This window comes from Megalops cyprinoides, chromosome 3, assembly GCF_013368585.1.
Source record: "Megalops cyprinoides isolate fMegCyp1 chromosome 3, fMegCyp1.pri, whole genome shotgun sequence".
NCBI lineage: Eukaryota > Metazoa > Chordata > Actinopteri > Elopiformes > Megalopidae > Megalops > Megalops cyprinoides.
Genome location: NC_050585.1, coordinates 6718619 through 6735544, shown reverse-complemented (window position 1 = coordinate 6735544; position 16926 = coordinate 6718619). Strand labels below are relative to the sequence as shown.

The following is a 16926-nucleotide window of genomic DNA, read 5'->3' as shown; positions in this document are numbered from 1 at the left end:
ATGGGAGCATTTGCTCACATGGATGAAGAAGGTCATGTTGGCTGAACAACATTATGATTTAAAAACATAAAGAAGAACTGTTTTGTTTGAAATGTAACACAACAATCAGAGCAGGCCATTGAGGTTAGATGAGAAATCTAAAAAAGGTTCTGAGGTCCAAAGAATATGGCAAGCTGGTCACAGGAGGTTTGTATGTGAGAAAATGTGAGGAACCATTATAGTAAAATTCACATGAGGAACAGCAAAATTGGAGCCCAGAATCACAGACAGGGTAATAAGATTCAGGGTAGATTTTACAGGTATGATATGTGATCATATTGAAGGTCTATGCTACAGATGACCCTGACAGAGGACCTGACAGGTCCTTACAGTATGGTATTCTATGGGTGATTATGCCATGAAGTTAATTTGTCCAAATGCCTTTCTCCAGTTGAATGAAGTGGTTAAGCTCAAGTCTGGCTCATCTTTTGACTGAAGAGGAAAACAACAAAACTGTTGCAGTACTTTCCAATAAATGATAAAGATGCTGCTGATGATGGTTTCAGTTGCCTCATTGCTTGTTATGCTCACACTTTTTTGACCTTGTCTGATTATAATGTTCTCTATCTGATTATTATGTGCCACATGTTGGTTGATCCACATGCACAGATGTCTAGTTAGCAATATAAATTGGCCGGAGCTGGAGGTAAAACATTACGGGACCTCTGCTGACCAAAATGTCAGTTTCAATAAACAATGGTGATTAGATGAAGCAGTGCTGGGGCAGCTCTGGAATTTGTTCGGAAGGAAAAGACAAGTGACAAGAAAGATATTCATTGAAAATCCCCATCAAATCTGTAAACATCTGGTGAGCTATTTACTGTACCCATTTTAAGATAAAACCAAACTTCAGATTTGGGTTCTCACATTTATTTTCTATTTGTTTTCAGCATATGAGTTCAATAGGTGTACAGCAGTTTGGCAAAGCCATATCAGTTATTACTTACTGCCAGCTCTCTGTTTCTGAAAGACTCTCACTATAGCGACCCTCATCTCTTGCAGTCGGATGCCATAGATGAGTGGATTGAGCAGTGGAGGGACAATCAACAGTTGCAGTGACAGGAACGTCCTCATAGGAGACAGCTGGTAACTTCAAAGACCATATTGAAACAGTAGGTCACAAATGACACAATGTGTGGCAAGCAAATATTCAACGCTTTCCCTCTGGCTTCTTGTGAGGACTTTAAGCAAACACTCAATATTTTCTGATAGGAAAATAAAATTAAAAGTACTGGCACACCAGGAAAACAAAATGTCACAAAGGTCCCATACATATTTTCCTTGGTAGTTTCTATACAAGAGAGTCTAACAACAGACCAGTTATCACAGTAAAGTTTCTCTATAATGTTGTCACACAATGGTAGCCTGGATGTAAGAGCTATGAGCATTCCAAGTAATACAAAAGGGAGAAGCCAGGCAAGAATAATAAGTTTAGATATATTACTGGATGTCATTATACTTTGGTATCTAAGTGGCTGGCAGATTGAGACATATCTGTCAAAAGCCATTATTGTCAATATGGTGCATTCAATATGGGCGGCAGTGTGGCATAGTGGTTGGGCAAGGTACTTAACCCATGATTGCCTCAGTAAATATATCCAGCTGTATAAATGGATAACATTGTACAGAACTGTAACCTATGTAAGTCACTTTGGATAAAAGCGTCTGCTAAATGAATAAATGTAAATGTTAATTTAATACATGCAAAAGAGTGAAGACAGAATATTTGAAGTTGACACCAAGAGCGTTTGACAAAGTGCATGTTCGCTAACAAGTTACTCAGAAGCTGTGGGTAAATGGCAAAACATCCATACACACCATTTACAAACAAGTTGCACAAAAGGATGAACATGGGCTTGTGAAGACTTCTGATGAGACACACCAGAACAATGAGAAACACATTCAGATAAACAGTCAGAAGAAGAGCTAAGAGTGTGAGGGTGAAATACAAGAACTTCATGTTGTCCATCTCTCCATATCCTGTTAGCAGCAACACAGTGGTGTCATTGTACCGTAGTGCCATATTCTGATCTTCCTGTCAGTGTGGTTTGTGCTCAGTAAAATAAAAGCAACATCTTGCTCCTCAGAGAGAACCTGCAAGCATAGGGCACATCTGAAATACATGTCTGCTATTGAGAACACAGTAGTTCCAGTGTCTGTCCCACTGCACAGAAAATCAGCAGAAATGTTGAATTAAAAGTCCCCTATAACAGTGCCAAAGACATTCTGAGACATTCACAGTAATTTTGTAATGTTGTGAGAGAAGAACTATTTCCTAAGCATTATCAAATTGGGAGAAAGTTCTTTTTCAGCTTTTGCAAGTACAACCACTACCTGTAACCAATATCTGTAACTCAGTCATTTTTCAATTTAGTTTATCTGTAAAAATTGCAGTATTCAGTTTATAGTTTGTATTTGATTTTTGTAAGTCGGCAACAAACAAAACACCTAATTAAAACCTTGATGAATTCAAATTTTAACATATTAATTAGGCATGAATATACGTATAACATATGCACTGTTTACACCCATGTATCATGAAGCTTATACTCGTTGTATGTTACTTTTAGTTGACTGTTGTGACTTTATTTGGTAGTGGCATTGTCCTTACTAAGTTGTAGTTCATACAGTATTCCTTTTAATTTTAAACAATTTACATATTATCTTATATTTGCTTTATTTCTGTTAATTGACATGGTATGATTGAACCACTCTGAGTTTCTACTTACAGCTTTCTTGAAGGTGTATGAAGTCTGAACTGCAGGTTTGGACGCAACTATTGATATAGAGGTAGAGTCCCGTTAGGAGTTCTGCTGAGCTGTCAGTGTGACGAGATGTCCAGGGAGGGTCCTAGCTCTGAGAGTATCCCAATTATTTAGAATTATGATGTAATGTGGACATTTCATGTCATCGTATTACATTCACACATTAAAATCTAATGAGAACGCAATGAGACTATATCCTGAAAGTTGTATTACTTCAGCACTGTACATTAACAGACTGGGAAATCAATTAACATGATTTTTAACTGAATTAGATCATTATGTTATAATGTAAAATGAAAGTAAAGTTGAAAGTGAAAGTGAGTTTTTAAGGGTTTCAAACTAGCTTTCCAAACACTGCTGGATTTTTCCGAAAACACAGTTGCGGATTTTATTATTTATTTATTAATTTTTGTCAAATTAACCAAAATCTTTTTAAAATCTTAAAAAGTAAAAAGCATGTGCCTTTATCAGACTGATATGGTCTGTGTTTGAGGATGTTTGGCAGACTAAGGCAATCATTTCTTCCAACAGGTCTTTCAACAGGTGAAAGATCTAAGACTGAATTTTCAAAAGAAGTAAACAGGTGTCACTTTTGGGGATTTGACCAAGATCCAGTCAAACGAATAAGAAAGAAAACAAGGGACTCAACGTCAACTGGAAGGCTTAATCACCTAAGTGTATTGGGAAAATAAAATGAAGCCCATGGACACACTTTTATCAAAAATAATTTTTAATTTCCCCCATGAGTCACATTGTCTCTTACTAGAACAGTTTAAGCTCCTGATAGGTACTCTAATACAGACGATAGTTTTGTTTGATAGAAAGAAAAAAAAACATCAGCACACAACTGAGCATAAACAAGTTTATACACACTGGATTTGGTCCTCATGGTCTCATTAAGGACAACATCACCCAGTCTCTATAGTATACTGTTTGGACAGGAGCTACTGTATGATGATGAAACCTTTCATATAAAATGCTGTTCAGACATTCAGACACTTAGAATAAAGCTATACTCTCAGTTGAACTTGAACTTAAACTTGACAACAGTTAAATTTCTTAAAACTAGATACTAAAAGCACGTATGTGTTATGTTCAAAAAGTATTTGAAGAGTATTTGCTATAAACAATGTTAAAAGGTTATTTCAAGGAAATACATATTGCATATTTCAAGTCTTTGTAGCATGTTTAGAATTAGCACCCATATTTTCAAATAGCAGATATGTCAAGAGATCAGAATGGCAAGGAAATGTAGCATCAAATGAAGGTCAAGATTTCAGTCTCAGAAGATTTTGATAGACAAGCCACATTTCATAATTCAATAGGGTGATACAGACATGGAATAGCTTCAAAAAGTTTGAACTTTGTTGTTGCAGATTGTTAAAGCTGAGAAACATGCTCCTTTGACAGGGCAGCCATCCTGTTTACATGAAAGTTAACAGTTCATCGTTGTCAGGTTTCTGTGAGTGAACACCTGGCACATGAGATCCAGTTGGGGATTGAAATTAGAGATGTTGCTCTGTGTCAAAAAAGGCCAGACCTTGACTTTGCATTGCCAAAAAGTAACCAAACTCCCCAAAATGTTTACTTTGGCAAAATGCAAAAAAAAGACAAAATCAGAAACTACTAACTAGCTTCTCATAACAAACTAGTCACCAATGCTTTTAAGGCTTTTCCCCATTTTTCAGCGTGACATTTGAATTGGCATTGCACACACTGGGAACAACAACAGCCACAACAAATGTTTTGCACTAAAAGACCCACTGTCTACCACAGGAAGTCAAAGGCTGAACAATCCCTTTGAGATCTGAGCAAGTCATGAGCATCTCACATGATGCTAGTGCTATTGAATGTTGTGATGAGCGTACCCTGGTGTAGCAAAGGGCGAGAGCAGTCACCCCACCCGGCCTCAAACCTGGGTCTACGGGGTACCAACCATGCCACTTTGACCGCGACTCCAAAGAGCCAGGCTACGCAGGAGTGCATACTCAACAGTAGTGACGGCACTCCATCACACCTGGCTTCCACAACCTACTCTCCTCTGGCAGAACAGTGCCAATTGTATTCAACTTCTGTCAACCTCAGTCATTGACTCCTAATTAAACAGCCCATACTCAAACCTGCTAAGTCTCGGGCTTTTGAACTCAGCCTACACTTGGAACGAGTGCATTAAATGACTGAGCCACTTGGCAGGCTGATATAACTGTCCCTACTGAAGAGTGAGTCATGCTTCATTTTCCCAAAAAATGTTTTTTGGTAAAGTTGATGTGCTTTTTGAAAAATAAAACCAGCAAAAGACAAAATACCATTTGGCTTTGAAATCCCACATGCCATTGTGAAATTTGTGACAGTTTGTGAAATTTGGCATAAAAAGCTAAAGCTGGCCACCCTGGTAATGAGGTTGTACCACAAATTGCAGGCCCTGCTCTGAGTGTTGGTTTTATATTTAGGAGAAACACACTCAGTTTGAGAGACAGTTTAAAAAAGATTAAAAACTGATTTGTCAGGCATTGTAAACTAGCATCTTGTGTAGGCCAGTAGTCCCTTCCCCTTTAAGAAAGAAAGAAAAATAAAACATTGCAGACATTAGGAATTATGTGCTGCAAAAAGAATTTATGCATCAATCAAGAAGATTTTATTTTCATAACTCTAAATTGCCAATATTGACAACACATTCCAAGAAATTAAATTCAATGAGGAAAAAAATAAATGACTTGGATAAATGTATCCCCCTCTCTGAGAGTCACTCCCATATGAGCCACTCCCAAGAACCGTTTGTCTGGCCAAACCCCAAACAACTATATGCATAAACCTGCTAGCTGGCCTCCCAACACCCACAGATCCCATATCTCCTCACAAAGGTGGAATAATCTCCGGTCAATCATACTAACAAAAACATTACAGGAACAGAAAAGTATCATTTACAAATGACAAGATGTTTAAAGATGAAAATGACACAGTACGTCTGCCCTTGATAGATAGTTGCCTTGCCAACAACGAGAGCCTCAACAGATAAGGAACACTTGACTCTACTCTGTTCACTACTCTGGGTTTTTCAAGCTTGTAGATAACATTGATGCAATGTTTGCAGATCAAGCCTTTAATAAATAATGGTCTATGTTATACAGTTTACTACAGTGCAGATTTACTCCGGAGAGGCTTCTCTGAAAAAAGCCCATGAGGTTGCACCACTCCTGCTGCAATGTACAACTAATCCATCCAAGTTTTGACAGTCCTTGACATAGAAAATAGACACATTGTCTACTAAGTTGGAAAGACTATTCAGGTGTTTGGGGAATAACCTACAACATAATTTTGAGAAATACACTTTTTCTTTTAAGTGTGCTGCACGAACCATCCACTGTCTGCATCAAGAAACCAGGCATACATTTTTATTGACATCTTAGTCCAGTTAGCCAATGTCAGCACTGCTTATGATAGTGAATTAAAATCCTTTTCCTTTCCATCCCCTTTTGTAATTAATAGTTGTATAACGATAATTATCACAATATAATTTTACTCAATAGAAATATAACGTGTTCGAAATTTACATTACAAAAATGTAAATGTTTGATATAATTAATTTCCATGCTTAGCATTCACAGAAATGAATCACGAACTGCCAATCATGTTGTTGGAATAGAGGCATGCATTGCGCATGTTAGTTTGCACTGTGAGAGGTATAAATTCAGGCCAGCACATGGTATTGTTTACAGACACAGTGGCTGACAGGCTTGTAGTTGGAGCGTAATAAGCAAAATAAGCGAAATGAGCGACACGGACGAAAAAGCAGTGCCCATGACCAGCGCGAAGGATGAAGACATCATCGACAAGAAAGATCACTCAACTTCAGTAGTTTAGAGATATTTTGGCTATTTACAATCCAACAAAAACAGAGCAGCATGCACTGCAAACTGTGCCGAAGACACGTGCCATCAAAGACAGGCAACACCACAAACCTGTTTCATCATTTGAAACAATATCACCCGTTAGAACATGCAGAAAGTAAGAAATTACAGTCCCAACCGAGTGCTGTTAGTGGACCCTCGACAAACACCAAGCCAGTAGCCAGTGCAACTACCCAGCAGCAAACGATCGTATCACCATTTTCCAGCACCGTGCCTTACGACATAAAAAAAAAAACGAAAAGACACAAAGACATCACAAATGCAGTTGCATATTGCACTGCAAAAGACATGCTTCTCATTAGCACTGTCGAAAATGAGGGATTCAAGAAGCTTATCAGCTGTCACAGGGCAGCTTTAAAACCCGAGACTGTAGACAGACTTGTTTTTCTTCAGAAGATACTGACCACAGTAGAGATTTTTCTTTAGTCTATTTATTTTGTTTACATTGTCAGCTAATACACTTACAAAATGTTTCAGCCTGTCTGTACAAAGAGTTTGGCATGCACAGAATTAAGATTTCTTTGTCTATTTATTGTTTTATTTAGTGACATTATGCTTTAAAACACTTTTAAACTTTGCAGTCTGAGCCATCTTACATGTGTGCTGTATCACACTGCAGCACTTAATGTTTCTATTAAGATATTCATTTTGTTGAGGAAAAAGGACTGAAAAAGGATTTTACTTAATTTTACTCATGCATATTTTGATGTTGAAAAAAGATTTTATCATTATAATTGTTTTGAATGTTCTACCTCCAATTTGTGAAATGTTCCGCTGTTTGGCAAGTGTTTGTCATGTTCTGACCATAAAGAATAGTTTATAACCACAGTTAACCGTGGTGGTGGTGGGATTGGCTGCAATTCAAGCGGCACCAGCTAAAATCTTAGGGCACCAAATTGACCAGGGCCGGCTCTGACAAGCCATCATTTACAGCTCAACCTTTTCTTGTTCCCCTTAGGAGTTTCAGTAACCTCTAAATCTTTATCAGCAACAATCTTTCATTCTCCAAAACCACTGTGTCTGTGTCTTGGTCTTGCAGATTCCTGAAGGCAATTGTAGGATAAGTACCTTGCCCAAGGGTACAACAACAGTGTCCCAGTGGAGAATCTAAATGGCCTTTTGATTACAAGCCCTGCTCCTTACCATATTGCCACACTGCTGCCCAGTGTAGACTTTAGAATCTGAAGCTGATGGTTGAAGAGGATGACAAACACCCCTTTTGTAATTTGCTTTGGATAAAAGCATATGAAAAATGACCAAATGAAACGTGATGTAGAACCCAGTTTGGCTGCATATGTTTATGCTTAGCATATTTCCCCCAATGGCCTCTATTAGAGATTCCTCAATACCACATGGGACCGGGCAGAGTGTGACCATATTAGACAATATTTCCCCTGAGACATCTTGCCTCTGGTGTCCTGGGTAAATACATGTTTGCGTTTGTACTTGTTAATTTTACAGTAGATTTACAGAGAGTGTTTCTCAGACAGTGTGTTATGTGCACGCACAGAGTAGTACTTTCCTGCATGGACAAAGATGTTCCCTTCATCTAAACAATATGATTAAAAAGCACATTCAGACAAACAGTTTTATCTGATCATATAATACATGTAACACCTAAAATGTAAGAGAAAAACTGGAGGAGACCTTTGAAGTTGGATTCTCACAAATATAATAACTACAGGTGACTAAAACAAGATCTGAGGTCCAAAATATATGGCAAGCTAGTCACAGTAGGACATATCTGAGAGAATGTGAGGTACGTGCTGATGCCTGTGGCATTATACTTATAGTTTAAATTGAAATTTAGATGAAGAACACCAGAATGGAGCCCTGAATCACAGACAGAGTTCTACAGGTATTATATGTAATAATATTGAAGGTTAGAGCTTGTTAAGCTCACATTTTGACCTTGTCTGATTGTAATGCTTTCTATTGGATCAACTAGTATGTGCCACTTGTGACTGTATCCACATGCACAGGTGTCCTCTTAGCTACATCCATTGACCAAAGTTGGAGGTAAAACATTACCATTCTGAAGCTCTGGTGACCAAAATGTCAGTCTCAATAAACAATGGTGATCCAATGAAGCAGTGCCGGTGCAGCTCTGAAATTTGTTTGGAAGGAAAAGACGGCTGAACAGAAAGACATTCATTGATAACAATATGGTGAGCTTGTCATTTGCTTCCTGTCCACACACAGTAAAATGTATCAGCACAGGTTATGACAACAGCTCATGAAAACATGTGCAGTAGAGATTCATCAAATCTGGTGAGCTACACACTATAACCATTTCAATACAATTAAAACTAGAAGTCAGATTTGGGTTCTCACATTTATTTTCTATTTGTTTTCAGCATATGAGTTCAATAGGTGTACAGCAGTTTGGCAAAGCCATATCAGTTATTACTTATTGCCAGCTCTCTCTTTCTGAAAGACTCTCACTATAGCGACCCTCATCTCTTGCAGACGGATGCCATAGATGAGTGGATTGAGCAGTGGAGGGACAATCAACAGTTGCAGTGACAGGAATGTCCTCATAGGAGACAGTGCTTGTTTGCTGTCCAAACGACGGCTGGTAATCTCAAAGACCATATTGAAACAGTAGGTCACAAAAGACACAATGTGTGGCAAGCAAGTATTCAATGCCTTCCCTCTGGCTTCTTGTGAGGACTTTAAGCAAACACTCAATATTTTCTGATAGGAAAATAAAATTAAAAGCACTGGCACACCAGGAAAACAAAATGTCACAAAGAGCCCATACATGTTTTCCTTGGTAGTTTCTATACAAGAGAGTCTAACAACAGACCAGTTATCACAGTAAAGTTTCTCTATAACATTGTCACACAATGGTAGCCTGGATGTAAGAGCTATGAGCACTCCAAGCAATACTAAAGGGAGAAGCCATGCAAGAATAATAAGTACAGATATGTTGTTGGATGTCATTATACTTTGGTATCTAAGTGGCTGGCAGATTGAGACATATCTGTCAAAAGCCATTATTGTCAATATGGTGCATTCAATACATGCAAAAGAGTGTAGACAGAATATTTGAAGCTGACACCAAGAGCGTTTGACAAAGTGCACGTATGCTAACAAGTTACTCAGAAGCTGTGGATAAATGGCAAAACATCCATACACACCGTTTACAAACAAGTTGCACAAAAGGATGAACATGGGCTTGTGAAGACTTCTGCGGAGACACACCAGAACAATGAGAAACACATTCACATAAACAGTCAGAAGAAGAGCTAAGAGTGTGAGGGTGAAATACAAGAACTTCATGTTGTCCATCTCTCCATATCCTGTTAGTATCAACACAGTGGTGTCATTGTACCTTAATGCCATACTCTGATCTTCCTGTCAGTGTGGTTTGTGTTCAGCAACATCAAACTCACATGTCACTCCTCAAAGAGAACCTGCAATTATATGTATATCTTAATAATATGTCTGCTGATCAACACATTTTAACAGTTGATACTAGAGTAAAAAAAATCTGTGGTAGTTTACAGTTGGAATGCTTAAGACTGAGACATTTGGAGGTTGGCTATTTTTCAATACAATTACTTGACTACTACAAAATGTTCAGATCAGCGTTTGAATTAAAATTACTGCTATGACTTTTTTTACTGTACTTTTTAAAAATGTACTTAAACTGAATGTAATATTCTCATCAATTGACAAAATTCCAACTGACATTCTTTTGTTCATTTTACTTACACATAATGAATACATATTATATGCAATTTTACAGAGGCATGATTTCTATGTATATACTATTTTCTTTAATGTATACAGCTATCACTTTTGTCTTTTTATTGCAGTAAGGGTTTTGTCTTTACTATACTTTGAATAATAAAAAAAAAACTCACATAATTGTTAATAGCTCTATGTATATTCATTGCCAAAAGGAACATTATATACATATTTTACTCAAGAATTGTCTTCAGACAATTTATATACAGTATTTATTCCACATTAAATTTATGTTATTTCTCATAGCTGGCATGGTATGATTGAACCACTCCCAGTTTCTACTTACCTCCTTCTTGAAACCATACGAAGTCTGAACTGCAGGTTTGGACACAGCTGTTAATATAATGTTTGATTTGTGTCAGGAGTGCTGGGGAGCTCTCAGTGTGATGAAGAAATGTCCAGGGAGGGTCCTAGTTCTGAGGGTACCCCACAGCACACACCAGGGGCTTAATTATGTACAATTATGATGCAATAAGGACATTTCATATCATGTTATTACATTAACACATTAACATTGAATGAGGACAAACTGACACTACAACCTGAAAGATTTATTTTACTACTTTTACATCAACAGACTGATATAGTGACATGGCATGGAGAATTTGTGTAACTTGTTAAATGGATTTTAGGACTCAATGTGTTGTGATCATACTATGTGAAATATGAAAACATCTGATTTTAAAGGGCTATTTATAACTCTCTAACTAGCTTGCTGGATCATCTGTTAAGGATAATTTTAAAACTAAGGTAACTGAAACAATCTAAAGCATTACGTCCAACAGAAGTACACAGGTGTCACTTTTTGGATTGCAAAATAAACAAGGTCAGCAGTGTCATTAAGTGTGCTTAATCACCTAAGTGTATTGGGAAAATGGAATGAAACCCATGGACACAATTTTATCACAGAAAAATAATCTTTAATTTCCCCCATGAGTATTATCTGTGAATGGAATGGTTTAAGCTCCTGACACTTACTCGATTACAAACAAGACTTCTGTTTGATATCAAGTCAAAAAACATCAACACACCATTGAGCAAAACAAGTTTATACACGCTGGATTTGGTCCTCATAGTCTCATTAAGGACATCACCCATTCTCTTTAGTATACTGTTTGGACAACAACAAGACAAATGCCCAAATTTGGCAATGAAAGGCCATCAGCTTCCTTACTACGCTGTATGGTTGAGAATTTGGTGCAAGGGTATCTTTCTTTTCATATAAATTTGGAGACCATAGCCTGTAGTTTGTCCCAATAGTCAATGGTCGGCAACAGAGGTATCATGGAGGAGAAGAAATTAACACTGGGTAGTACATCCATCTTAATTACTGAAATCTGGGCTTGTAAGGATATTGGAAGAGCAGACCAGTGAGTCAAATCTGCATCTATATGGTTACAAAAATTTTAGTGCTATGGTATGCAAAGGAGGAAAAATATCCACTCCCATGTCTCAAATTTATAGGTATGTGTGCCGGCAGAGATGCTTGAGATGATGCTGGATTTAGATGCATCAAGACTGATTTTTTCGAATTGATCTCGTAACGAGAAAATGAAATAAAAAGATCAAATGTAGAGAGTAAATGTGGGATTGAATTGGCTGCATTACTGATATATAATAGTATATCGTGGAACACATCTTGAAAAATTGGTAACAATAAAGTTATACTTTCAGTTGAGGTTTAACACACTTACATCATCACCTACTACATAGGAATTCACAGCAAATAAGATCTATTCAAATGAGTGCAAAATATACTGAATAGATGGCATAACAATAGAATAGAATAGAACAGAATAGCACATCTGATATGCTCCCTCTGACACAGACCCTCTGTGGGCGGCAGGAAAGAAAGTTTCTGATCCAGAGAACTAACCCCGTATTGATGTTGAGATCAATGGGCCTTTTCAGGGGAATATGTGTCTTCACTGAATTAAAAGCTGAGCTAAAATCCACGAATAGAACCCCGGCGTATCCTTTGGGATGCATAGGGTGTTTTGTAACTGTATTAAGCAGAGTCAGCACAGCATCATCTGTGCCTCTGTTGCTCTTATATGCGAATTGGAGTGGGTCTAGCATGGTGGCCACAGTGGAGATCAGATGACTGGCCAGAACTCGCTCCATGATTTTACACAATATGGAGGTTATTGCAATAGGCCGAAAATCATTTGGCATACTTGTGCCAGGCTTTTTTTGCCACAGGCCTGATTATTGAGAATTTCCATGGTTTTGGCACCGTGTGTGTGTCTAGAAGAAACTGAAATAACCCTGCAAAAACTACTTTTAGTTGAGGAGCACCGTCTTTAAGAACACAGGCTTTTAGACTGTCTGGGCCAGTGGTCTTGTTCGGCTTCAATTTAAAAAGACCTGCAGCAACAGGTCTTTGTGGCATATTTTGAATCAAGTATTTTCAAATCAACATAAATGAACACATAAGTGTTGACAAGGAATTATCTAATAATTAGATCAAGACCAAGACTTAGTCTCAGAAGATTTTAGTAGCCAATCATTTTTTGTGTATAAAAATCCACATTTCATAAATTAATCAGATGGCGTGGCCATGGAATAGGGTTAAATGCTCACTCTTTTGATAAACTTCTCATAACAAACTACTCACTGATCAAACGTGTTTTTATGCTTTTTCCCCATTTTTTACTCTGACTTTAGAATTTCGAGCCTTAAATACCAGGTTAAAGAGCATCCACAACATCCTCTGCAATAGCACAGCAGTCAGTACACCCGCATGCAGGCAGTGCTATTTTCACATGGGAGATAAAGAGCACAATGACCCTTATATTTTAATGTGCGAAAGAGTGAACTACCTGTACATATAATCTTATACCATTCTCTAGTTTGAGTTCTGGGAGCATGTAGTGTCCAATGTGTAGACCCAATGACCCAATGAATATGGTCTAGGTAAGATTTCCCTGAAAGAAACAGTCCCCTGTCTCAGAACACTTAAATGGCATGTAAAAAAATAATGGAAATGGGAAAAATCAGTGTTTCATTACAACAAGAAGATGGATCTACAAGCTGATCAACAACATTCAATTTGATTAGCCACAATTTTATTAACAATTGCTTTACAATCCCACTGTGGCAGTGTTTCCCACAATGGTGCTACATTTCCATGAATGTTTTAGTATTTGTGTAGCTAATTGCCTAACCCTGTTGCACTTTTTTAAGTCACTCTGGATAAGAGTGTCTGCCAAATGACTAAATGTAAATGTAAAACAATGCTTCAGTCATCCTGGGTCAAAGTATTAAGCAGTCTCCATTTACACATTAGAACACAATCTGTTATAAAGGACCCTGTAGGCACTGCATCAGTTTCTTTATTTGAAAATGCACTGGCAAAGAGGGAAAACGTTCAGATTCTGTCTCTCCTACTTCAATTTCCTGTTCATGTGACAGAGGCACATTTCTAAGTCCACCATGATCAGCAGTGTCTAACTCAACAATGTGTAGCTCCACAACCACCCAGCCATCAGGGTTCAAGATGAAAGCATCATATAAACAATCATCACAATCATTCCCATTCTTATCAGAGCTATCACAAAGGCTCTAGGATATAGCACAATTAATAGCACAAGTAGGAAACGTGTCAGAGAGTTTCTGTGCTAATGTATCAGGGCACTCAGTTACTCACTACACTCAAAATCCCTAAAGGAGAGCATTTGAATCCCAGGAGGATTTTTCAGATGTGGACAACAAATTCTTCAAGCGGAAAGACTGAGCAGGGCCACCATCTCAATATTTTAACAGGTTTAACAACACCAGGCTCTTCAGCCAATGATATCAATCCATCCATAAGAAGCAGCACATACTCCTGAGGCAACCAATCTCTTTTACGAGGGGGCGGGACGGGACTCATCACCAGGTCTGTGGACTAGAGAGGCTATTTTCACTGGGGCCTCTCATTTTGTAGATTGACTCCTCCAGTTTGTCAACTAATGTTTTCTTTTTCAGCTTAGAGAAATCCTGAGACCCCAGAAAACATAAAGACTGTTTACAGTGGAAACATAAGGCTTCTCTCTAGCACCCATATTGTCCTGTCTGTGGCCACCTCTGTGCAGTTCAGGAGTACTGGCCTTTGGTCAGCCCATAGAGCTGCTGGGGAGTCCCTGCTGCTTGACATCACTTGGCACCTTCAGTGTGTAAGAATGAACTAATCCTCTAAGATGGCAGCTTGTGCCACCTGGAGTACCTTCTGTTTGTTAAAAATTTTAACACGTTCTTCACTTTTACATCTCATAGCTATTGTGACGGAGTGCCGTCACTACCATTGAGTATGCGCTCTGAGTGCCATACCAACGAGCCCAATGAGAAAACTCATTTCTACCCCTTCTCCATAAATCTGTTTTAAGGTATTGATCTGGAGGGATGAGACAGTTCTTGGTTTCATTCCACTCTGATTCTCATAGTAAGTCAGTTGACAGTCAGACTTCCTTGATTTTGTTCATTTTTTGCTTTTGTGAAGATGAATTTACAATTTTCTCCTTTTTTTGTTAACAGCACACATTGTGATGGCCTAGTATGTAAATACAGTAATAATTTGATTCACAATAGTTTATTCATATTGTGTTGAGTACAGTAAAATGTATACTATAATGCAAACTCATATCAATCATTATGCAGTATACTGCAATATTGTAAACTGACCTACCACCTGCCCCCTGGACCCAATCCCCTCTCATCTCCTACAGGCTATCTCTCCCACACTCTTACCTGCACTCACTCACATTATTAACACATCACTCACTACTGGCACCTTCCCCAATGTGTTTAAGGTAACCCCACTACTCAAAAAAACCTACACTTAGCCATTCCCATATAGAAAAATCAGACCCTTCTCTCTCCTCCCATTCCTATCTAAAACTCTTGAATGAGTTGTTTTCACCCAGGTCTCCGCTTTCCTCTCTCAGAACAACCTGTTGGACACCAATAAATCTGGATTCAAAACCGGCCACTCCACTGAAATGGCCCTCCTGTCTGTTGTTGACACTCTGCAGGCAGCAAGAGCTGCCTCCATGTCGTCAGCCCTCATCCTACTAAACCTGTCCACCGCATTTGACACAATGAACCACCAGATCCTCCTGTGCACCCTCGCTAAACTGGGCATCATCGGCACCGCACTTCGATGGTTTGAGTCCTGCCTCATGGAGGGGTGGGGAGTCTAAGTCCCACTGGCTAACCACTGGGGTACCTCAGGAATCAGTGCTTGGCCCCCTCCTTTTCTCTCTATACACAACGCACTGGGCCTGATCATCCAGGTGCATGGCTTCTCCTACCACTGCTTTGCTGATGACACCCAGCTCTATATCTCGATCCAAACTGATGACCTCATGGTCTTAGCACGGATCTCTGCCTGTCTCTGAGACATCTCAGCCTGGATGAAGGAGCACCACCTCCCACACTGGTGGAATGAGCTTCCTGTCGAGATTCAGCCAACAGACTCCCTGGATGCCTTCAAGAAAAAACTTAAAACTCAGATGTATCTCTAACCTACCTTCCGCCCTATCTATGTCTATCTATCCTATCGATTGTTATTTTCATAAAAAAGGCACTCTACACTAGCCTAGCACTTAACTCTGTATCTTACTGACCTCTTGTGTATCTTACTGACCTCTTAGCATAATGATGCACTAATTTGGAAGTCACTCTGGGTAAGAGCATCTGCAAAATGAAGTAATGTAATGTAGCAGGACCCCCCCCCCCCCCCCCCCCCCAGGTAACCCGAGGCACAGGTACACCCCCAAGGACAGCCCCCAGGTCACCATTTGGCTATATCCTTTGGCCACCAATAGGAACCCCAACAGAGCTAAGGATATGGGACAATATAAAAGTAGTGGTGACCTCCCCCACCTCAGTACTGCACCAATACCTGTGGGGTGAAGAACTGGGGAGACCAAACCCTTGTGTTGTTGTGTGTGTCTTTGCCTATGAAACCACACAACACACAATCTCACACACACACAACCTAATACAAACACTCTGTAAGGTGGACTTACACACCACACACACACCACACACCATGCAAATCATGCTCAATGAAGTTCTGAACCGGAAACCTCACTCCTGTGTCCTGACCGACACACCACTGCGACGGCAACCTTAGCCTGAACCTAGTGCATGGGTGAAACTACCCCCTCAGTTTCAGTGTTCATCCGCAAGCCACTCTCACTGTGAGACCCGTTGTCCGGCCCACCACGACAGTTAAGAGGTTCAGTGTGTGAGGAGAAGCACCCACAGACCTGCAGACGTCCATATTAGTCAGCAGGAGGGATAGACCGAGATGACCCCCCTCAGGAGGCCAGAGAGAAGTTCCACAGTTCAGCAAAGACAGTCACTTTCAACCCCAAACAGTCAAGATATACTCGTGCAGCAGCTCCTGGACACCCTGAGGCGACAGAGCAAGCTCATGGAGTGCATGCTGCAGCGCTCTGCCACCTCCACTC

At 39.3% G+C, this 16926-nt stretch overlaps 1 protein-coding gene across 1 annotated transcript; it reads right to left on the bottom strand.

Moving 5' to 3' along the window:
• Positions 1-978: 978 nt before the first annotated feature.
• LOC118774099 (olfactory receptor 11H1-like) lies at positions 979-1553 on the bottom strand (the record flags this gene model as incomplete). The annotated part of the gene is made up of 2 exons (XM_036523235.1): positions 979-1129; positions 1357-1553. Coding segments are annotated over 2 exons (348 nt in total), but the record flags the coding sequence as incomplete, so codon positions are not given.
• Between the last annotated feature and the right edge of the window lie 15373 nt (positions 1554-16926).